The sequence below is a fragment of the Cervus elaphus genome, chromosome 23 (genome assembly GCF_910594005.1).
Source record: "Cervus elaphus chromosome 23, mCerEla1.1, whole genome shotgun sequence".
In the NCBI taxonomy this organism is placed as follows: Eukaryota; Metazoa; Chordata; class Mammalia; order Artiodactyla; family Cervidae; genus Cervus; species Cervus elaphus.
In genome coordinates this window covers 78,378,854-78,401,524 of record NC_057837.1, presented here as the reverse complement: position 1 = coordinate 78,401,524, position 22,671 = coordinate 78,378,854, and the positions used below count along the sequence as shown (strand labels likewise).

General features: G+C 52.7%; 1 protein-coding gene across 6 annotated transcripts in view; it reads left to right on the top strand.

Annotated features, from left to right (window-relative positions):
- Positions 1-17,339, top strand: part of NFATC2 (nuclear factor of activated T cells 2) — a 158,561-nt gene extending 141,222 nt beyond the window's left edge. For 3 of the 6 annotated variants that reach the window (XM_043884594.1, XM_043884592.1, XM_043884590.1), the window contains exons 10-11: positions 5,540-5,627; positions 12,945-17,339. In XM_043884594.1, coding sequence (XP_043740529.1) covers positions 5,540-5,583 — 44 coding nt within the window. In that variant the 3' untranslated portion in view covers positions 5,584-5,627; positions 12,945-17,339. The remainder of the gene's footprint in view (positions 1-5,539; positions 5,628-12,944) is intronic. The other 3 variants (XM_043884593.1, XM_043884591.1, XM_043884589.1) reach the window with 1 other exon arrangement.
- The last annotated feature ends 5,332 nt before the right edge of the window (positions 17,340-22,671 follow it).

The window sequence follows — 22,671 nt, the reverse complement described above, 5'->3', positions numbered from 1 at the left end:
CTGGGTGCCATGCTGGCGGACGCCCGCCCTGGGGGCACACTCAGAGGTGTCAGAGAGCAGTAGTCTTGGGCAGAGCAGCTGTTGCAACAGAATTCCAGAGACTGGAAAGGCCCACCTCCAAACAGCACCACACTGGGGGTCCTGGCTTCCCCATGGCGAGCCGGGGGACACAGCTGCGTCCCTAGCGCGGACTGTGCTGTCCCGAGCAAGGTGAAGGTTTGATCGCGGGGCCTGAGTCAGGAGTTAGGCTTCTGTTCGCGTGTCCTGGGAGAGCTGCGGTATCTGAGGGGCGCCCGCTGTGATGTCACACACACAGTTCTCGCCGGGCACTCCAGGAGGTCTGGGAGGTGCGGGCCGTCTGTGCCAGGCCCGGCCTGTGACTCTCGCTGGGAGAGGGGCAGAGTCGGGTCCCCCTTGGGCTGCCGGCATTCCCCTCCAGGCGGCCAGTGGCTCCGTGGCCTGGACGGGGCGGCTGGGGACCCGGGCCCAGGTGTGTCTCGCGGTCGCCCAGCCGCCCGGCGCTGCCTGTCACGGGGGCTTCACGGTGTGGGCTTGCCAGATGCATGTGGCGACAGCACTTGCTGGACGGACAGTGAGGGCCGTCAGTTCTCACACCAAGCTGGGCTGAGGGCCTCGAGAGGGAGACAGATGTGACTGAAAACTCTCGGGGGCCAATTTCAGGACCAAATGCCTAATCCTGAGGGAGCATGAAGTGGTCAGGATGCCTCCTTGGGGGAGGTGGGCTTAAGTCAGGCTTTGCAAACACATGGATAAATGTAAGGTGTCCTCCTTGTTGGGGGGGGTGGGGGGTGTGGTCAGCTGGTCATGACACGTGTGGCAGGACACAGAACAATCTGGAAGGTGAATTGATGGATAAGGTGGAGATGAGACTAGGTGATTCAGCAAATAGCCAGTGAAGCCTTTCTGAGTAGCAGGAGCCGTGAGGCAGGCCTGCGGTTTTGGACTCTGTCTGAGAGGCCTCAGGGGACTTCTGTGCGCTTCTGTGACGCGAGGACCGCAGCTCAGGATGGTGCGGTCTCTTCTCGCCCCGCGTTCCCCTCTTCCCCACCGAGCCTGTCTGGCCCACCTCAGTCCCCTCTCCCACACAGGCAAGGCGAAGGAGACACGCACGCTCACAGAAACGCTTGGTTAATCCCTCGAACCTCCAAAGACAAAGCTGGCTTCCCAAACAATTAGGTATTTATTTTATCATCTCATTTGTGGTTGCAGGCTGAGCTGTGGGTTTGGATCACTCTCTCCCGAATCTCAACTGGATGGAGTAACAAGTGCTTCTCTTTTGCTTCTGTTTTTGTTTTAAAGGCAGTGGCCCACGGTGCAATGCTTGCTTTGTGGCTGATGCCGCTCGGCAGAGCTCTGGGGCCAGGGCCGTGATGAGGTGGCAGGGGACGAGGCGGCGCGCGTGGTTTGTTCAGAATGCTTTCCTGCCTGTGGTTGCTGCCTTAGAAGCCGTGCGGTTGCTTGATAGGAGAGGTGCCTCTTTAGCTACATGTAATCGGAAGAAATTCTGCTGAGTTGGAGGAAAGGACGGGGCAGATGAGCTCAGCTTGGGTCTCAGGTTGATAGAGTTGGTTCCTCCCTGGTAGGCAGCGTGGCTGAGAGAAGCTTAGAGAAAGTTTCTCCCTAGATGGCAAGTTGATGTGTGATCAGGGAAAAAGCGGGATATGGAGAAAATGGTAGCGCATTCTGTACTGGTTGGGAGGGACCCTAGAGTTTCCATGACAAAATCATTAAACTGAACGTTCCTAAGACCAGTCTGCCTCGAGAATCCCATGGACAGAGGAGCCTGGCAGGCTACAGTCCGTGGGGTCGCAGAGTCGGACACAACTTAACGACGAAGTCACCACCACCACCAAGACCAGTCTGGGCTTCCCTGGTGGCCCAGTGATGAAGAACCCACCTGCCAATGCAGAAGACATGGCTTCAATCCCTGGGTTGGAAAGATCCCTGGAGAAGTAATTAGCAACCCACTCTGGTATTCTTGCCTGGGAACTTCCCTGGACAGAGGAGCCTGGAGGCCTATAGTCCCTGGGGTCGCAGAGTTGGACACGACTCACGTGACTCAGCCGCCACAAACAGCAGCCTACCTCCTCCGACGCAGAGGTATACGGGACTTCCCACTGAATGCCATGCCCTTCAGAGGTGCGCCTGTGCTCTCAGGAGGCTGGAAGCTTGTTGTAGAACTTGTCAGGGTGACAGACTGAGTTTGTGTTTTGTCTGCTGACACCTTGCACTGTTGTGTTAATTATCTGTGATAATCAGTGAACCACTCCTAACCCATATCCTAAATCCACGAGACCAGCAGGACAATTCACTGATTCATGCTGAGGACTGGAAAAATGCCCCATCACTCTATCGGTCCTCAGCGGTAGCCTCACAGGTTCCGGGACCAGAGGCCTCTTTCCCTGAGCCTGGGCCGGTTTCTAGGTGTCACCGAGGGGGCGTGTCATAAATGCTGCCTTCTCTCCCAGTGGCCACGGTACTAACCGCTGACTAGTGGCGTGAACTTCATCTTTAGACATGTAGGGAAACAGCTGTGTTCTTGGTTACTGGGGAGGACGGACTGGGCTGATCTGTCTCCCTCCACAGCTTTTTCTCGTCCTTCTGTCTTTCTTCTTTACGGTCTGTATGGCTGAGCTGATAAACAGCTGCCTGTGACTGAGGCAGCTCCGTCATCTCCACCCTCACAGCAGTGTCTCCCAGGAGGCGTTCTGATCCTCGCTGCGTGGGAGACGGAGGCTCAGGCAGAGGTTGTGAGACTTCGTGTCACACTGCTACAGAACTGCATTTTCACCCCGTCCCCAGGGCAGCCCGATGATCTCACGCGTGTGAAAAGTCCTGATCTAGGACTAGCACCCACGGAGCCGGGACGGTTCCTGGATGGCCCACTCCATCCTTCTCTGCCTCAGTAACCTGACCTGAGAAGTGGGCATCAGAGCCCCAGCCCCAGAGATAACTGAGGAGGAAGGAAGGGGCGCGGGCAGCCCCCTGCAAAGTGGGGGGGGTTGTGGTCAAGGTCTTGGCTGAATTGAAACAGGTCCTACCTCTGGCTCCTGGTGCCTGCCTTACACCAATAAGCAGACGATCCAAGGTGAAAATTCATAACTGAGCAGGAAGCTGCACCTCAAAAGTCTGCAATCAAACCAATCAGTGTGATGCTTTATGAACTCTCTCAACCCCTGTCAGGGGGACAGGGCATGGAGCTGGAGCACCCCTGGGCTCCCGGGGGACCCGCCACTGGTGCGGGGGTTTCACCTTGATTCAAAAGTGCGGCTCCAAGGGTGTGACCTTGGACACGTACATGGTACCTGATCCCCGCTAAATGCAACTTGAACAGGTGGCTGTTGTTTAGTCGCTCAGTTCAGTTGCTCAGTCATGTCCAACTCTTTGCAACCCCATGAACCGCAGCACGCCAGGCCTCCCTGTCCATCACAAACTCCCGGAGTTCACCCAAACCCATGTCCATCGAGTTGGTGATGCCATCCAACCATCTCATCCTTTGTCATCCCCTTCTCCTCCTGCCCCCAATCCTTGCCAGCATCAGGGTCTTTTCCAGTGAGTCAGCTCTTCGCATGAGGTGGCCAGAGTATTGGAGTTTCAGCTTCAACATCAGTCCTTCCAGTGAACACCCAGGACTGATCTCCTTTAGGATGGACTGGTTGTGTCCAATTCTTTTGCGACCCCATGTACTGTAGCTCACCAGGCTCCTCTGTCCATGGGATTCTCCAGGCAAGGATACTGGAGTGGGTTACCATTTCCTTCTCTAGGAATCTTCCTGACCCAGGGATCAAACCCGTGTCTCCTGCATTGGCAGGTGGATTCTTTACAGCTGGGCCACCAGGGAAGCCCACTTGAATGGATGGATAAAGTGCACACATCTCGGCCATGTTAGCACCTTGGAGCCGCTTTTTCCCAGGAGCAACCACTAAGGCCACTTGTGCCTGAAGTGCCAGCAGGACCAGCTGCAGCTGGGGGGAGGGCCAGGAGCCCCGCACAGAGGCACAAGGAAGGGGGGGGGCCAGTGCCGGGGGCCAGACGAGGTGGGGGAGGCTGTTAGTTTCTGGGTAGATCCAGGAGCATCTGCCATGGAGAGGATGTGGGCTGTGACCAAGATTGACCTGAACGACCGGAAGGAGGGCGGGTATGTTTCCTACGATGGAAGGAGTGGAGTGGGGTGCTGGGGGCGATGATGGTGACGATCGGGAGTTGGGTTTTGACTGTGAAGTTTTGAATGCCTCATGGGCAGTCTGATATCTAAGTCTGACGTTCAGGGGTGAGGTCTGGGCTGAAAACAGTCCTTTGGTCATTTTAGGGCCCTGAGCCGGGAATGGTCAGACAGCTCTCTGCCTTGGATTTGGAACCAGCCAGTGTGTAGCAGTAGAGAGAAAAGATATGGTGAGGGAGCCGCCTGTGGGCTTTTCCGCTCCAGGAGAGGGCCTGAAACGCATGGTCCAAACTGTGTTCACAGCCACTGCGGAGGAGGAGAGGGCAGATGAGCAGCAGCCCGTGCCTCACCCAGCCAGTCCCAATCAGACCAGCCCTGCCTGGAGCCCATCACGTGGGCGTCCAGGCCGGGAACTGCAGACGAGATCTCACTATTGTGTGTCCTCTGCCTTGCAGATGAGCATTCAGGGCGCTCATGCCTTTTTGAGAGACTATCCTGGTTTACCTAAGGATGAAATAAGGCTGCATCTAGAGAAAGGCGAGGTCATTCCCTGCAAGAAACTAATCCCAGAAAATACTTCTGAATCAAGCACTCAAAACGCACTCTGGTTTTCTAACTCAGCCACTTTCAAGAGGAATTGAGAAAACTGGTGCTTTGAAAGCTGTAGGCATGCTATAGCTACAGAGCGGGGTTATTTAAAATGGAGTGAGCATGTGATATAATTGAATGCCTGTAAGATACATAGCTGTCCTCTCCTCGCTGAGCACCTTCAGCTGGGCAGGGGCTATAAAAATAGTAACTTGTCAACCAGACAAAAACAGGAAGAGAGTGTACAATTATAAGAATTTGCATGCCCACTGAGGTTGTCTCTCTCTTGCGGAGGAAGCAGGGGTCAAATGTAGCATAGACAGAAAAGCCTGAAGGAGGCTGGTTACATTTTGAGTAGCTGCATCATCAGATTCTGATTTTCTGATCTGCTAGTGTTATTTTATCTCTTTGGTTGGCCATGATTTGAGTCTGCATGGCATACCAGCAGTACAGTCCTTTTGTCTTGCTTTAGAGAAAAAAAACAAACTACCATTATCTTTGCTGATCAACTTTGATTTCAGAGATCCCTGTTTCTTTGTATAAAGTCCCTCATCGCAGTGATACTACCCTGGTTTGGGGTGAATTCTGGCACCATACAGAATTGGGGCTTAAACTATGGCCAGAGGGTTGAGTTCTATTCTGGGTTCTCAGAGGCGCTGGGTCAACAGCTACTCATTACATGGATAATATTATCATGAGTTGGAAGCGTAATAGAGGTTGAAGGTGATTTTTTTTCTTCTCAAAAATGGTTTTGCAAATCTTTTTCAGAGCTGATAGACACACACCTTAGCTGGATACAAAACATATTATGAAACAGAATGACTGTGATCTTTGATCCGAGAAATCAAAGTTAAAGGTAATTGATATCTTCTGCCTTTCCTTTTGTTTTCCAGCTGTGTGTTTCCTTAACTTGATTTTTTTTTTTAATTAAAGGAAGACTCTACCACCTGAAAGCCCTCTCATTTTCCAACATTTCCTACTCGAGGGCTAGACCCCACCACCCCCAGGGGACATAGCTGAGCTTCTCGGAGGCCGGGGCGTAGGGGGTGGCTCCGAGGTGTGGGGTGCCTGCATGCTCTCCCAGGGGACCCAGCACCCTCTTCCAGGGCGGAGGCGGCAGAGCCGGGCCCAGCCTTCGGGGGCTCTGCTCCCACCCTGCGCCGGCTCCCTGGCAGCTCTGTACGCTGTGCTCAATGCCCAGGGAGGGAAGGTGTTCTCCGGCAGTGGCGGGGCGTCCCACGCTGGGGAATGCGAGGGGGGCAGGTAGATCAGAAGCCTCTGGAAGAGCCCAGTACTTGGGTCCTCTCCAATCTTGATGTCGTCAACGCAAAGCTCCACCTCCCCCCAGGGGCCTTCTTACCTGCTTTGGAAGGGGTTAACCCACCACTCGACTTCTGAATGTGACACCCGGCTCTGGAAGTAGGCTGGAGCTGGGTGTGGCTTTCCCCCTGGGCTCAGGGGGGCCCTCATCAACCCTGGGCTCTGGGCCTGTGCAGAGGAGCCCAGGTGACTGCATGGGAGCAGGCGGCCCTGGGGGCGGAGAGCCGCCCGGGACGGCGCCTTCGCCTGCGGTGCCTCAGCTGCTGTCATTTACTGCCCGGCAGGTGCTTAGACTCAGGCAGGCATGCCGTACCAGCACACGGGGAGCACTTGCCAGAGGCCAGCCAGTGCCAGTATTTCTGGCTCATCAGCCTCTTGCCGTTCTACTGGGCCGTGACTTTTTAAATACATTATTGACCAGAGACGTATTACAGCCACAGGCATTAGTTTCTGTAGAAATCTTGTGGTCAACGATGTGTTAATTGTCCATTTGTCGGTGAAAGTGGGTTCACTCCATCACAGGCCAGACCCAGAGGCCTCAGTAGCAGCACACGTCCCATGGTGAAAACCCAGTGAAAATGACCATCCGATGTCACCTCTGTCAGCACACACAGCGGAGCTGACATCCCAAGCCCTGTTTCCCAGAGGACAGTGCCCGCCAAGATGCACCAACACTTCCCAACAGCAGCAGGAGCCTTAGCAGGGGGAGGGTTTCCCCAGCACATTCCCCACCAGGGACTCTCAAACACCGTCACCCTTGCCTGGATGCCCAGCGGGAACCAGGAGTCCCATCCGTGAAGTCTGGGCCCCCCTGGCATCCGGGGGCCAGGATGACAAAAATGCAGCTCAATGATCAGTGTTCAGACTCGGCCAGTTGTCAAAGAGCCTCTTGAATGTGCTTCTTCCCTCCCTGATGTTAGAACTTGGCAATGCTTGTGACCTCGCAGGGGCCTGGGAACGCTGGCAGGCTGCCTTTGCTCTGCATGGCCTCAGAGGGGACTTACCATCACGTAACTCTTCAGACCCCACCCACGGCTTTGGGCTACAGGCCTCGTCAAGGGGGTTTTTGTCCTTTCCACTGAACCTCTAAGCCTGGCCCTTCTAGAAAGCTCTTCTCCAGTTCTCAGTTACCCCAGAGCCCGTGGGGATGGCCAGGGGTGGGGGGGAGAAAAGGCCACGGAGGCGCTTAGCAAGTGAAAAGCTGTGTGAACCCCGAGTCACAGGCAAGCCGAGGGGTGCAACACCCCACGCTGCCAACGGCCCCCTTTCCCCTGGCTCGTGGGGCAGTCAGGCCGGGTGCTCAGGACACAGCAGGCCAGCTCTGGAGGTCACACCTGGCCTTCAGAGTGGCTTTCCCTGAGTGCAGCTAGGGCAAGAGGGGGAAAAGCATCCAGAGGGCACATCATGGGCCTTCTGGAGTCCAGCCACCTCACCTGGCCCCACGTGGGCCCCGTCGGCACGCAGACGCGGCCCCTGGGCTCGAGCGCTGCCTCCCGGCTCTGGGAGCCACTCTCTGGCTGCCCCGGGCTCTCGAGGGCCCGCACACGGTCTGACCAGACTTGGGAAAACATGCCTGAGGTTTGGGAGAGAAACAGGATGAGGCCCGTCCCCTCCTTCCCGGTGCTTCTTTCTCAGGGGATTAAGTTCCAAAGTCAGCAGTTAAAGGAAAGAAAGCCTAGAATAGTCAAAATTCCCTGGAAAGTCTTAAGTGGCACCTCCACTATATCTGTGTGGGTTTCTGTGTGGGACTCTGAGTGGCCACTCTCCAGCAGGCTGAAGCTGGAGCACCTCCGAGCTTGGTTAGGAGAAGGAACTCAGCATGCAGGTGTCCGGGCCCCAAGTGAACCGGAAAATTCCTGGGGCAGAGTGGGATGCTAGCAGAAATCAGTTTCAAGAAATTTAACACTGATCAACCCAGAGTTGTTTGATGAACAATACGAGTAAAAGGCACTGATTACCCCGAGTGGTACCCCTGAAAAGTAGGGAAAGAAAACATACAGTGCTTTCCTTTTTTTCTTTACCGTTGGTGTGTATACTAAAGCTGGGAAACTATCTCTCAGGCCAAATGCGGCCCCCGGCCTGTTTCATTAAAGTTTTATTGGCACACAGCCATGCCCATTTGCTCACATATTATCTGGCTGCTTTACATTTTTTTTTTAAAGCAGAGCTGAGGTGTTGAGTAAGGGGCTATAATAAAACTGAAAATATTTTTATCTGGCCCTTTACAGAAAGAGTTCATTAACTCCTGCTATATTCTTTTTATGTCTGTAGCTATTAGGATTGTTATTGATTTGTAATATCTCTTTACATATGAATGACCTTTGTCATGTAACCTGAAAACATTACAGATTTCTTTTATGGACTTTTAAAGAAAAACATATAATTTTTATAAACTTACATCTGTCTGTCTTTTCTGTCTGGTTTCAGCCCTGGGTGTCAGGTTAGAGGTCACCCTGAGGCTGTAGCCATGTCCGACATCTGTGTTTTCATCACGGCCCCTCTCTGTAAGTTTAACAAAAGGTCAGGGGTGCTTGCGGCAGACTGAACACTGCTGGCCTCAATTCTGTTCCAAGAAAGTGATTCTCAGTGACCACCTAACCACTCAGCACACACGCCTCTGCTCATTCACCTCGCAGAGGCTGCCCTGGTCTTTTCTGACTCATAGAAATGATGCTAAGGATTCCAGGGCCCCAGAAGAAAGGTGATGGCTAGCAAACTTCACAGCACAGTCTCTTTACCCATATGGTGGAGCCATGTAATTAATGTACAGGTTAATAAAATGGACTGTGGGTTCAAACCCTGATCCCCCCCCCCCTCACCTGCTCTGCCGGGTAACCACCTGTCTTTTTCCATCTATAAAATGAGGATGAGTGTATTGCTGGGTGTAGTCTGAGAAGTAACCGAGGCCTTGGTACAGTGCCTGGCGTGTAGCTCTGAAAAAAAGTGAATGGCTTATACTCTTTCATGGAGAAGCAGCTCCAGGCAAACAACCTACCAACAACCCGTTTGTCAGCTGGCTGAGAGAGAAACCAAGTGGCCTAGGCTGATGGTGCAGGCCCCTTGGTGGGCTAAGGTGCGCGGTGCTGCGCACAGTTCAGCGAGCAGACAGGCGACGGGGTGAGGTGGCCCAGGAGGGGCAGAGTGCCTGGAGGACTCAGTGTTTGCTTCTGGGAGGGAGTCAGGACCTAGGCACGTATGGCGGCTTCCGGGCAAAGGTGATAGGCAGGAAGACGGGCAGGAGGGAAGGCAGGATATGGGCAGGGAGAGGGGCCGTTTGGAGAACTGCCCACGGCTGATTTGGGAAGAGGCGGGAGAAGAGGTGGCGTGTGGTGGGTGCTCAGGACGTCCGCGGGATGAAGGACGTGCTGATGGCAGCGACCGGGGAGAGTGGTTTCCACACTCAGATCTCAGAGTCAGACCTGGAGCCAAATCCCAGTGTGGACAGTGTCCTGAGGCTACTGAGCCTCTTGCTAAGCTCCGCTTTCTCACTGATAGGTTACTGAGTGCTTCCCACGTGCCATGGCATCTTCAGGAGCCCAGGGTGCTGTGAGGGAACAAGAAAACTAAAGAACAAGGATAGTGAACTGCCGGGAACTGGTATATGGAGGAGACTGAGCAACAAGCAGGGTGGGGTCGCTGCCGACTGTCCCCAGGGTTGGGGGCCAAGCAGAGCCTTGAGTGAAGTGAAGTGAAGAGGAAAAGCCGTAGAAGAGGCGGGGAGACCCGCAAACGGGCAGAGGCAGGAGGCACGCAAGGGCCTGGGGAGCACGCAGAGTGGAAGCCTGTGGTTGGCTGGGGCGTGGGCGAGGGCGACAGGAGGCGAGGTCACAGTGGGGACTAGACCAGGGGAAACGGGGGCCCAGGGCAGGGTTCTGGGGTAAAGGGGACCTTCCGCACGTAGTGGGGGCTTCCCTGGGGGCTCAGGGGTAAAGAATCCGCCTGTAATGCAGGAGACGTGGGTTCGATCCCTGGGTCTGGAAGATCCCCTGGAGAAGAGAATGGCAGCCCACCCCAGTATTCCTGACTGGTGAGTCCCACGGACAGAGGAGCCTGGCGGGCTGCAGTCCATGGGGTCATAAAGACTTGGGTACGACTTAGCAACTGAATAGCGACAGCAAAGCGCGTGGTGGGCTGAGATGGGACAGAGAAAGGCGGCAGGGCCTGGGGATACAAGGGGGAGGCTCCCTGCTGACATGAGATCCATCCAGAGGCAGCGCAGCGCAGCAGCCCCTCTTCCTTTCCACCCCAGGGCTCGAAGTCGCAGAGGTGGGGCCTCTCAAGTCGGGGTGAGGTGGTCCAGGCGAGACCCCCCTCGAGGCACGTGGAGTCCACGCTTTAGCCAGACCCCCGTGAGGACAAAGCCGTGGGCACCACCCCCACCGCCTCTGCGAGAGAACGTCCTCATCCATGGCAGGGGCGGAGCGCTGAGGTTTCAGAAAAGAAAGGCTCTGCTCCCCAGAGAGGCGGCGTGGGCGCGAGGGGCCCGCCTGCACGCCCCCACCCGCCCAGCGGGGCCCGGGGCACAGCGCCCGCCAGGCTGAGAGCTGCGCACGCTCTCAGAGAGCGGGGGTGGCCCCTGTCCACCGGGCGGGGGGCTTGGCCGCCCCCCAGCTCCTAAGCCGGCCCCCAGACCCTTCTGGTGAGCACAGCTCTGCCGGCGGTTTTGCCCAGCCGTTATTTTTAGAAAACTGAGGCCATGGAGAGTTTCCATTGAGGATTGACTCCTCTCGGTTTCCTAGGTTGAGAAAACAGGAAGCCCTTCAGAATCCGGGCTTTGAAAAGCTTCGCGTGAAGCCGCACCGAGCCCCACCTCCGCCCCTGGCACCCCGCCCAGGGCCCCCAGCCCCGCATGCTTTCCCAGAGGCCGGGGAGGAGGGTGGAGGGTGGGGCTTCTGCAGCCAGCTCCTGGTTCGGGGCCCCTGGGAGGCATTGGCAGCTGGTACACAGTGCCCAGACAGAGCTGGTTAGCTGAATGCATGTAGTCATCCTCTGAGTCCCTGTCAATGGACCCATTCCTGCACGTGAGAACCGGCCGTCACTCTAATGTATCGATCCTGTGTCACTTTCTCATATGTATATACATCTGCACATACTAGTCTGCACACCAACATCTGCTATACGCTGGGGACTGGGATAATTTTCTGTGTTCTCACTTAAGCACCTCAACAACTGTAGACAGAAGGGCATGTCTTTATACAATGTGCAGAGGGGGAAACTGAGGCACAGAGCAGTTCCATCACTAAGGCAAGGCTCACACAGTGAGGAAGTGGCAGAGGTGGGTGTCCAGTCCCGGCCGCCTGGCTCTGGACCCTGAACTCTTGACCTGTCCCTGCACCTGCTTTCGGCAGGCATCTGAAGAACAGGAAGGATGCCCAATTCATTTCTGCCCCAAACGGAGCCCGCTGATGCAAAGCACTGGGTTTACTGTCCAGCACGAAGCATGGGGGCATCACTACCCATCAGAGCTGACCGCTACACAGGGCCGGGTACCTGGCATCATGCGAGGAGCCCAACATCCTCACACTCCCGAGACGTACACACCATAAGGAGTCTCACTCTGCACACGAGAACACAGGCGCGGGGAGGTGAGGTCACAGCCCATTCAGTGAGGGAGCTGTTTGCTCTCTCCTTATTCTGGGCGCTGCAGACTCATCCTGGCGGGGGTTTTCAAGGGAAAGCACCCTGAACCCAAGGGGGGCCTGGCGTGACCACGAGGGGGCTCTGCACACACCTGACAGCCCTTGCTGCTCACCTCTCTGCAGTTCCAGGATGAGATTGAGATGAGAAAACACAGGAGGAGGAGCCTGTGGGAAGACATGGAGTGCTGGAACGGGGAGGGGGGATCCATCTACCGTTGAAGGGGTCCCAGGGGGTCTGCCCCCCGCTTCTGCCCCTGGGGCCAGTCCCCACAATCAGCTGCAATAACCAAGGTGCACACACACCCTTGAGGGCGGTGCACAAGCCTGCCTGGCGTCCGGCTGCCGATGACGGCAGCTTTCCCCAAGAACGCTGAGGGCAGGCTTTTTGTGATTGCCATTCTCCCAGGACCTTCCCGTCCTGGTCCTGACTCTGAGAGCCGGTGCCTCAGAGAGGTGGTGAGAAGGGGGGAGGAGGAAAGAGAAGGGGGAGGAGGGGGAGGAGGGGAGGGGAGAGGAGAGGGGAGGAGGGGGAGGAGGGGAGAGGAGGGCTAGTTCCCTGACGCCAGTGGCTGGCATCGCCTTGTTGGTTCCCTGCAGATTCCCCAGTGTCTCCTGGGGCAGCGGGTGATGGAACTTTGCAGAGTCCCTGGAGGACGCTGGTACTTGAGAAGGCTCATAGTTTGACCAAGGAGGAGGGGTGAGGGGTGGAATTCCCGCCTGTGCTGGAAGAGATGGGAGATTTTGTCTGCACTGCCGGCTTAGTCCTTGTGGTGGCTCCGCCCACTCCCCTTTTAAAGGCCCCTCTTGAGAGCTGTAGGTTTTGTGGGTCAAGCTGTGTTTTGGTCACACAGTGGGTGTTTTCTGGACGTCCCAGTAACAGACAGAGTTTGGTATAAGTAAAGCACCTCAGTGCATTCAATAAAAAAGGAGACTGTGTTTCCCTGTGGCCCAGCTCCATTCCTGCCATCACAAGTTTTAAATGTCACCATGTGGGCAATTTTCACTAACAAACCCATACCACAAAACAGCATCATTTCGGGGGGGGGTGTGTCACAATGTGGGAAGGCATTTCTTATGTTAAAAGTTGTCGAATGTATTATCGCAAAGCACAAAAACCTGTTTTATAAAACAGCCCGCTTGAATTAGGTTCTAGAAAGCTGACCACATTCGTGTTTTTCCTGCCATCTCACTTGCCCCTTCTCTTTCTTTTGTAGTCAATGAAATTATCAGGAAGGAGTTTTCAGGACCTCCCGCCCGAAATCAGACGTAGAAGTCATTAGCAGGACACCGTCCATCCACAAGGCTGACCCTGGAGCCTCCCATGGCCCCTGGCCCTCCGCCCCAGCGTCCACCCTGCCCCGGGGCTGCGGGCAGGGCCAAGTACCCGCCGAAAGATAACCTTCATCCCTGAGCTCGCCGCCTTTCTCTCTGCATCCCGGGTCCTGCTCTAACCCCCAAAGAGCATCTCCGTTGACTTTGATGGTGTCCCATCCAAGCCTTAAGTGCCTGCTGACCCCAGATACATTCTGAACAAGACCGGCCGCTGGAACAGAAGATGAGGGTGTGGCAACTGAACCCCAGCCCTCGCCTTCACTTTCTTGGGTCACCAATACAACTCTTGTACCTTTTGAAGCAAAGGAGGTTCTTCAACAGAGCAACCAAAGGAACGTGACCTAGCTGACAGGCTGGAGAGAAACAGAGAAGCGGCCCATCCTCACCTAGTGGTCGCATGGGCCTCACCGTGGATGGGCCACAGCTCAAGCTTGGTTTTTAGATTTTCTGCTTCTGAAGCAAAAAACAAACCCCATCTGGCTTATACAAGTTCACCTGTTAAAACTTCTTGGCCTTAAGTTATGACATGTGTATGTCCCCCTCCCCCCACCTTCTCTGCTTTCAAAAAGCTGGCTGGAGGTGGAGGGGGGCTTCTCGGCCAGCTGCCCTGCCCCCTGCATCGGACTGGTGGGCCTCACCCCAGCTGCGGGGAGAGCGCCGTCCACTGCAGCCGGACAAGCTTCACAACTCTCTGCTCTCCCCACGTACTTTTCTCCAACAGCCCAAGCGCTTTTCCATAATATAGTTAAGAAGAATCTCAAGCATGTGCATTGAATTTTGAGAAGGAATGGCAGAAGGGCTGAAGCAACCCCCAACCCACAAACAAAAACCCAAAACCACGCAGGTATCTTTGTTAAGTGAAGTGTGGTCATTGGCAGGTCCAAGTGTTTCAGTGGGTGGGTTCCTCCAGGAAGAACGCTGAATCCCCTGTCCGGCCTAGACTCAAAGTGGGACACACCAGCTAGGGATCTGACTCCAGAGTTCGCTGGTTACCTTTACCTGGACCATTGAAACCTGCCCCTCTCCCCCACCCCCAAAGACACATCTACATCACCTGCTTCATCCAGCACAAAAGTGACCTAAATAGAAGCAAACCCACTCCCTGCACAGCCCTCAATCTGAAGGCTCTCGGCTCAGACCACTCAGAAGGGGTACGCAGTGTACGCCCCCATCCTGTTTCTGTGGAGTGCACCCACAAGAGTCTGTCTCCCTTAGGGCAACTTTTGCAAACAAATAAAACACTCCAAGTTCTTGGCAGGTGAGTTTTTAATCACACAGATGTTTGTTTACACTAATTGCAGAAACCCAGGACAGGCCAGGGATTCCTTTTCAGATGTTAATTGCTTCTCCCCTTATCGGCTTGGAGTGTAAATATTCCTAGCAGTCTTCAAAAGGCTTTGATCAGGCCTGCCGCCTTGTAGAGTTGAGATGGGTAGCACTTAGGGTTCCCCATGGGTTTTCTAAGTCCTGGCTTTGTTGTCAAGTCTCCCCAGAGAGGGAAAACCTTTTGACAGCTGGACCAGAACCCAGGACCTGGTGACCTGGGCTGCTGTCTTTGGGGCTCCAGAGAGAGAACACAATGCCTTTGCAGCCGTGTCTGTCCCCTTTCGGTCAGGACCTTGCATTTCTTTTCCCCCAAGGACGGGGACTTTTCCCACCCACCCCAGGCAGAGTTTAGCAAAATTCTTTTCAACAAACAGAGTATCAGTAAGAAGCTGACCGCCATTGCGAGATGCAGACTTTCTGGGATGCAAAATTCTTCCTCACTGGTAAAGAGTTCCTTATCTAAGCAGCTTTACCCAAAGAACTCTCCAGCAATAGTGACTTCACGGGGAAGGGGCTCAAGCGTTTGGTGAGCAGTCTATTCTCACTTGACCTGGCTGGGAGCCATTTTTCTTTTTTTGCACATGAGGGAACTTGGCCTTTCCTCGGTTATCTGAATGTTTTACCCAAGTGCCTTCCTGCTATTGTAGCAAAGTCGCTCAGCTGCATTGTGCATGAGGTGAAAAAGGACTAATGCGTTTTCCGTCACTGTTCTAACCATGTTAGTGCAAAGGGCCTCCTAGTAGCTCAGAATTCTGTACGTATAGGTGTATGTGCTTGTGTCTGTGAGACACACACTTTTTTCCGAAGACATCCTAGCTGGGTATTATAGGAAGCACTTTCATAAACAGCTATACCAAATAACAAGGGAAACAGAAGCATTAGATTTGAGACATAAACAGGCAAGAGAACGTGTAATAGGATGTGACAGCAATCAAGAAAGTTTTGTCAGTGACAGAGGCCAGGGGGACGTTTCGCCAAGTAAACTGTTCGTGAAATATTTTCAGTATGGGAAGAGGCAATAGGGCCTCAAAGAGAGAGAAAAAGGATGTCTAAACTGTCAAGATGGGTGTGTTGCACGTGTGTTAGAAGGATCTGTTAGGTGGAGGTTTGCACTTGCTACATCCAAGGTCATGTAAATAGATAACCCTTCCAACAGCAATCTGCCCTGTTGCTGAATGTAGTATATTTCCAAAGTTTGCGAGTCTTCCTGTATTGTACAAAAAACTGCTGCTTGATAATATATAATGGCAACCCCAAATTAATGAGTATGGTATTAAATTTTATTTTCTTATCTGTATTTTTATGCTTTGTATCTGTCCTCAAAATATCACATCCTTGTTGGAATTAGAAAATATTTATAAGTGGTTAAAAATCTTTTTCAAATGTCTCTTTTTGCATACCTGTTGAGGATTGTTTTCCTTGAGAGAGAGGATGTATTCCTGAAGACGTGTTACTCATTCCAGGAGAACAAAACAAAAGCAGCCCACCTCAGAGCCCGTGTCTCCCGTCCTGGGAGAGGCCACATCCAGAGGCAGGGGCGGGATGGCTTCGTGGGAGGCGGCGGCCCTGGGTGCTGCCTGCGGATGCTGCCAGCTTCGGCTCTGAGCCGCCTTCTGTCACTGGGCACTGGGCAGTGTCTCGGGCCCCAGGAAGTGACCAGGAGGTGATTCTGAGGTGACGGAACTGCCCGTGTTGTAGTGGGGAGTCTAAAAAGGCTCCTATCCACAGAACACGAGCGCAGGCTGAGGCTGACTGAGCCGACTCAATCCGGGCAGACAGACACGTCACCCAAGGGGCGTGAGAACTCTGGGGAGCCCAGAGACACCACGCTGGCGAATCCCAGCGACTCCTTCCAAGGTCGGGGACGTGTGGACGCAGCCTTTCTTGTTTGCATCCAGTGGTCAAGCCATCCCTCCCAGGAAGCCAGCCTTGGCCGGCGTGGGAGCTGTCACATGCACACAGATCGGAAGCCGATGTGTTCTCATCTGTCACTCTGAACTAAAGGGAGGCTTGGGTGTGTTTATTTTCATGTCAAACCCCTTCCAAGTGCTTTTTATTTGTTCAGAATTGAAAGAATGTCAGGGTCTGGTTAACAACTGTTTGCTTAACATTCACAAGAGGCACAGGGGTTGTGACATTTTTGACAAGCTGGGGTAAGCCTTCCTGAGCTCACTCTCGGAGGGCCAGCCCCTTAGTGGGTCCCCAACACATCTTAACCCTGGGTCTTGGGCACTAAATCTCATGGAGCCAAACCAGCCGATGCAAACGGTTTTCCTGCATTCCAGTGACTGCCTAAGAAAAAGAAGCATCACATGAAACTGATCCCAAACATCAACTTCTTTCAGTTTTCATGAGTGTCTTGAGTTATAGCCAACACCACTGTCTTAATTCTGTTTGAATACGAACTTTTCTGGTGGTTGGTGAGCTAGCTGTGCTCCCTAAGCCAGCTCCCCTCTCAAAAATACAAGCTGGGGTGTTGAGTGCCGGAAGAAAGGATTAAAACCCTGCCCTTAAGCAGCTGCTGGCCAATTAGAGTAAACTCTGCCTGCCAGTTCGGGCTTTAGATGCAAATGATGCCATTAGCAGGTGCTTTCAGCACGCTGATTGGCCTGAACTGATGGAGGCCGTGGCTGGGACAAGCTGAGCACCTTGACACACATCTTGTCAAAGAACCTCACTCACCGCTGTTGCCTCTTGAGCCCTCAGAGGGGAGAAGATGTTAAGAATGTCCTTGTTAACTCTCCAACAGATAAAAAGTCTCTCTCCTGGGGTGGTGCTGGAAGGCTTAAAGATTTTGAAAATCTTGACTGTTAAAAAGGAGTTTGAATACATCACATTCCTATGCAAAATGTTTTTAATCTCCAGTTTAATGTAGTTTATTTTTGCTATATGTAAAGTATTTTTATACGGCTTGTATCATGATAGTTTAGCAATAAAACTGTTGAAAGCAATGGCTCCTTGGGTGTATCTCTTCTTCTATAGAGATGCTGTTCAAATACCCCCTTCCATTCTGAGTTCATACAGCAGGGACTGTTTTTTTTGTGTGCATGAACCATGCGTGGCTCTCCTGCTCGTCTCAGCCCTATGAGACCGGCACTTACCCATTTTACTTCTGACCTGATGCTTATTATCACTTTCAGAAAAGTATCCATTAGGCTGCGTCGGGTCTTCGCTGCCGCACGCAGGGTTCTGTCACATCAGGCGGGACCTTCTGCTGTGGTTCATGGGCTCCGCAGCTGCATGCATGCCACGGCAGGGGGACCTTGGTTCCCTGACCAGGGATCGAACCTGAGTCCCCTGCACTGCAAGGCACTTTCTTAATCACTAGTGGTGGTTGGTTTAGTCGCTAAGTCGTGTCAGACTCTTGCGACCCCATGGACTGGGAATCTACCAGGTTCCTCTGTGCATGGGATTTTCCAGTCAAGAATACTGGAGTGGGTTGCCATTTCCTTCTCCAGGGGATCTTCCTAACCCAGGAATCGAACCCATATCTCCTGTACTGCAGGCAGATTCTTTACTGACTGAGCTAGAAGGGAAGCCCAAAAGGTAGTTTGCATGTGTTGAAAGGGAAAGTCGCTCAGTCGTGTCTGCCTCTTTGCAACCCCATGGACTGTACAGGCCATGGAATTCTCCAGGCCAGTATACTGGAGTGGGTAGCCTTTCCCTTCTCCAGGGGGTCTTCCCGATCCAGGAATCGAACCAGGGTCTCTTGCGTCGCAGGCAAATTCTTTACCAACTGAGCTATGATGGAAGAGGGAACTCCTCATCACTTTATATTTACAGATTTATTATAAAGGATACAGCTCTGGAAGAGATGGAAGAGATGCATAGGGCAAGATCTGGAGAAGGGGCTCAAAGCTTCTCTGCCGTCTCTGGGCTCATCACCCTCCCCGTCCAGCACCTCGATTCACCAACTCAGAAGCTCTCCAAGCCTAGTCATTAGAGGTTTTTACCATGGTTTCATTATGTATGTGTGACTGATTAAATCACAGGCCACAGGTGACCAGAGCCCTTCTCTGCCCTCTGGAGGTTCCGGGGCCGAAGATTTCAACCCTCCATCATGCCTCTTTCAGCAGCCAGTCCCCTCTGGCAGCTCTCTATGGGCCCAACCACCAACCATCTCATTAGCATACAAAAGACACTCCTAATACTCTGCAGAGGACCTCCCTGGTGGTTCAGATGGTGGGCTACAGTCCATGGAGTCACAAGAATCAGACACGACCTGGAGACTAAACCACCACCTCCAATGCTCAGGAGGCTGTGTGGAAGGAACCACGACCTCTGACATCAGAATCCCAAGGTGACAGCCGTGAGCTTGGTCTGGATTTGCCCTATCCCCTCCCTGCTCCCCCACTGCAGCTCAGCTGTGACGTGTCTCTAGACCCCTTTAGAAGTAGCATGGTGGCCACCTTGGGCCAGCTCGCAGGGGGCCCCAGAGCTCTTACAGGGAACTGGGCTACGCTGGTCACTTGGAAGGCGAAACAGTCTCCTGGCTGGAATGTTTTACAAAATCCCCAAGTTCCCCCAAATTATCTTTTACCATCAAACCCACAAGCAGAATTGGATATTATAAAGACTAGAATTTTCCGGCTGGCTTCCTCTTTATAACAGTTTTTTCTCCTTATAGCTAAAGCATCTATGAGGTTTGGGAAAAGGTTGCTATTAAAAGTCTTAAAGTAATACAGTTCAAAGGTCATCCCACTCTTCAGTGCATCCCCTAAACCCCAGGGAAGCAGGGTCCCTGTCCCAGGCCCTGTGCTTCAGGGACCCACTCCACCCCACCATAGCCTGCATTTGGGATACCTTCTTGGGGACTTCCCAAGCCCCTGCCAGTGCCTGGAACCAGCTGTTCCATGTGGCTAGGGCATCCCAAGCATACACAGGGTCTTGCATGACTGCTGGCTTGAAATGCCCCTGGTCCCCCCTCTAATGGGGCCATCTCATCCATTTCCTTCGGGGCACAAGGTCAGCCAGACATCCCAAAGAGCTCCAGGACCCACACCTATGGGGCCCAGCCAGCTTCCAGAAGAGCTTCCTGGTGAGTAGATTGCTCCTAATGGTCAGCACAGGATTTTCACTTTCATGGGATCGTGTGGGGCTGGGCCAACAGAACGGGGCTGAAATATTGATTTGCATGTGCACATGCTCAGCCGCTTCAGTTGCGTTCGACTCTTTGCAACCCCATGGACCACAGCCTGCCAGGCTCCTCTGTCCATGGCATTTTCCCAGTGAGAATACTGAAGTGAGTTGCCACGCCTTCCTCCAGGGGATCTTCCCGACCCAAGGATCAAACCCGCATCTTCTCCCGCATTGCAGGCAGGTTCTTTACCACTGAGCCACCGGAGAAGCCCATGAAATGTTGATTTGAGTATGACTCAAATCACTTATAAATACAAGAGTCCCACCAGAAATATTTTCCAGGAACCCACCCCCACATTCACCCTAGCAGCAGCTCTGCCCCTTCACGATTTTTGCTGTACCTGTATACATCTGGTTCTCTTTAAATTCACTCACCTTCTGAAAACCTCATGTCCCTTTTCCTGAATAGGACCCAGAATCATCTGAAGCAGAAAACAAAATATAAACCTATATAGATAAAACTATATGACCGTTTAAAAAATAAATTTGTTCTACATTTATGTGAGCTACGCTTGGTAAACAAATTCAGCTTGTGCCTCAGTTTCCCCAGATGTAAAATGAAGCTAAGAATAGTCCCTGTTTCACAGGCAGAGCTTAATGCATGTTAACTATTAATACATCTACTAGTTAAAATGTTGGGAAACTTAATAGTCAAAGGTGGGTTTCAATTCCCCAATATCTGGAAGGAAGCATTCAGAGCTTTGACGATAGGTCTTAAATTTTTCTAACTGGATAGCTAGTTAACCAACTAGTTAACTAGTTAAAGCCCCAAACTTGAACTTATCCAACTTTCAAATCCTGAAACAAAAGGGAAACACACCCTGGGGCATCCAACCTCCCCTCCCTGGGGAGACTTTACATTCTGCTGATGTCCCTTGCTCCCTGAAGCAGAGAGGTGTACACGTCTGTGCTGAGGAGAAGTGTAACACTGGCTTATAACACGTGGGAAATTAAAGAAGAAACAGAGCTTCCAGGAGAAAACACAACGCTGACTCCTACACAACCTTCTCAGGTTCACAGAAGGGAAGGAAACGGGTTTCCTGGCGAGGGCAGGTTGACTGTGAAATAACCCGGTGATGGAGGCACAGACCACAGGCACCACTAGGAGATGAGAGCAGAGCAGCTTCTTTTGCTTGAGGAGCCCTGGGAGCTGCGATGAGCTGGACCAAGCTTCCTGCAAAGAGGGCTCCCACTCTAAACTGTCTCTGCTTCCACTCTCCCAATAAAATTCACAAGTCCAGCCTGGTAAGTGGCTTAATACAGAGTTATCACCAAAGAGATGGAAACCCTTGCTTCACCGCAGGACTTTTTGGGAACTCTTGGTTTACTAGAGTTTTTAAACTCAAATTCTGCACTGGGACTTTCCTAGTGGTCCAGTGGCTAAGAATCTGCCTGCCAGGAGAGGGTGGGACGAATTGAGAGAGTAGCGTTGAAATATACACATTACCATGTGTAAAATAGATGGCTAGTGGGAAGTTGCTATACCACACAGGAACTCAACCTGGTGCTCTGTGACAACTGAAAGGAGTAGGATGGGGTGGGAGGCAGGAGGTAGGTTCAAGAGGGAGGGAACATATGTGTAACTATGGCTGATTCACGTTAATATATGGCAGAAACCACCACAAAACTGTAAAGTCATTCTCCTCCAGTTAAAAATAAACGGGCTCCCCCGGTGACTCAGACAGTAAATCCGCCTGCAGTGTAGGAGACTCAGGTTTGATCCCTGGTCAGGAAGATCCCCTGCAGAAGGGAATGGAAAACCACTCCAGTATTCTTGCCTGGAGAATTCCATGCACAGAGGAGCCTGGCGGGCTACAGTCCACGGGGTCGCAGAGTCGGACACGACTGAGCGACTGACACAGACATAGCCACACTCACAGATTTTTTAAAGCAGAATCCACCTGCCAACGCAGAGGACACAGATTCGACCCCTGGTCTGGAAGACTCCACATGCCTAGGGACGACTAAACTGGCATGCCACAGCTACCGAAACCTGCATGCCTTAGCGCCCATGCTCGCAGCAAGAGAAGCCCACGGGCCAGAGAAGGACAGCAGCCCCCACTCACCACACGAGAAAGCCCGCGTGCAGCAACCTGGTACCAGCACAGCCAAGAAATAAAATTCTGCGTTGAACTCCAGACACAAAGTATGGCGGCAATCGAATCTTAGCTTTTTTTTTTTTTTTTTTTTAAGTGGAGGTCAGAGGGAGCAGCTGAGGGCTTTCTACGAGCTACTGATGAAACACCCCAGATCATAAGGTTGCTGGTATCCGCTGGTTCTCAAAACATCAGGGCTGCCATGGAGATCTGATCAAGAGCTCTCTGCAATTAATACCTTCAGGACAGTTCCTGAGGAAAAGCATTCATAGGACCGTCATGACACTGGATTTTACATACACCCTCCCTCACATACCTGCTCTGGATTCACACTGTCTGTGTGACTTCTCCATTCTGACAATCAGGAGGCATCTCTAGCTCAACACGCCCCCAACCTCCCTAATTTTCAATCTCCTCTCTCCACTGCCTAGCCCCAATCCTCTAGCACACCCTGTTTTATGACACGTGTTTATGACAACACCATCTAAGCAGCTGGATCTTTCATGTCCCTGGGCCTCCACACATCAGCAAGCTTTGGTGGCTCCATCTCTGGAATCCCACCTCTCTGTCTCGGGCCTGCTGGACCACCTTTACCTTCATGCCCTGGCCACCCTGGCTCATACCCACCCGCCCTGTCTGCACACTGACTTCCCTTTGCATTTTTTTCTTTCCCCAAATTTATGAAGGCATGATTGACAAAGTGTGTATAGTTAAGACGTACAACATGGTTATCTTGATACGTTAAAAACTGTGAAACTGGAGGAGATTAAGATGGCAGAGTAGAAGGATGTGCACTCAATCTTCTCCTGCCAGAGCACCAAAATCACAACTAGCTGTTGAACAACCATCGACAGGGACACTGGAACCTACCAAAAAAAGATACCTCACATCCAAGGACAAAGGAGAAGCCACACCGAAACCGTAGGAGGGGAACAATTATAATAAAATCAAATCCTATACCCGCTGGGTGGGCAACTCACAAACCGGAGAAGAGTAATACCAGAGAAGTTCTGGCACCGCCGTGAAGGTTTTAGCCCCACCTCAGGCT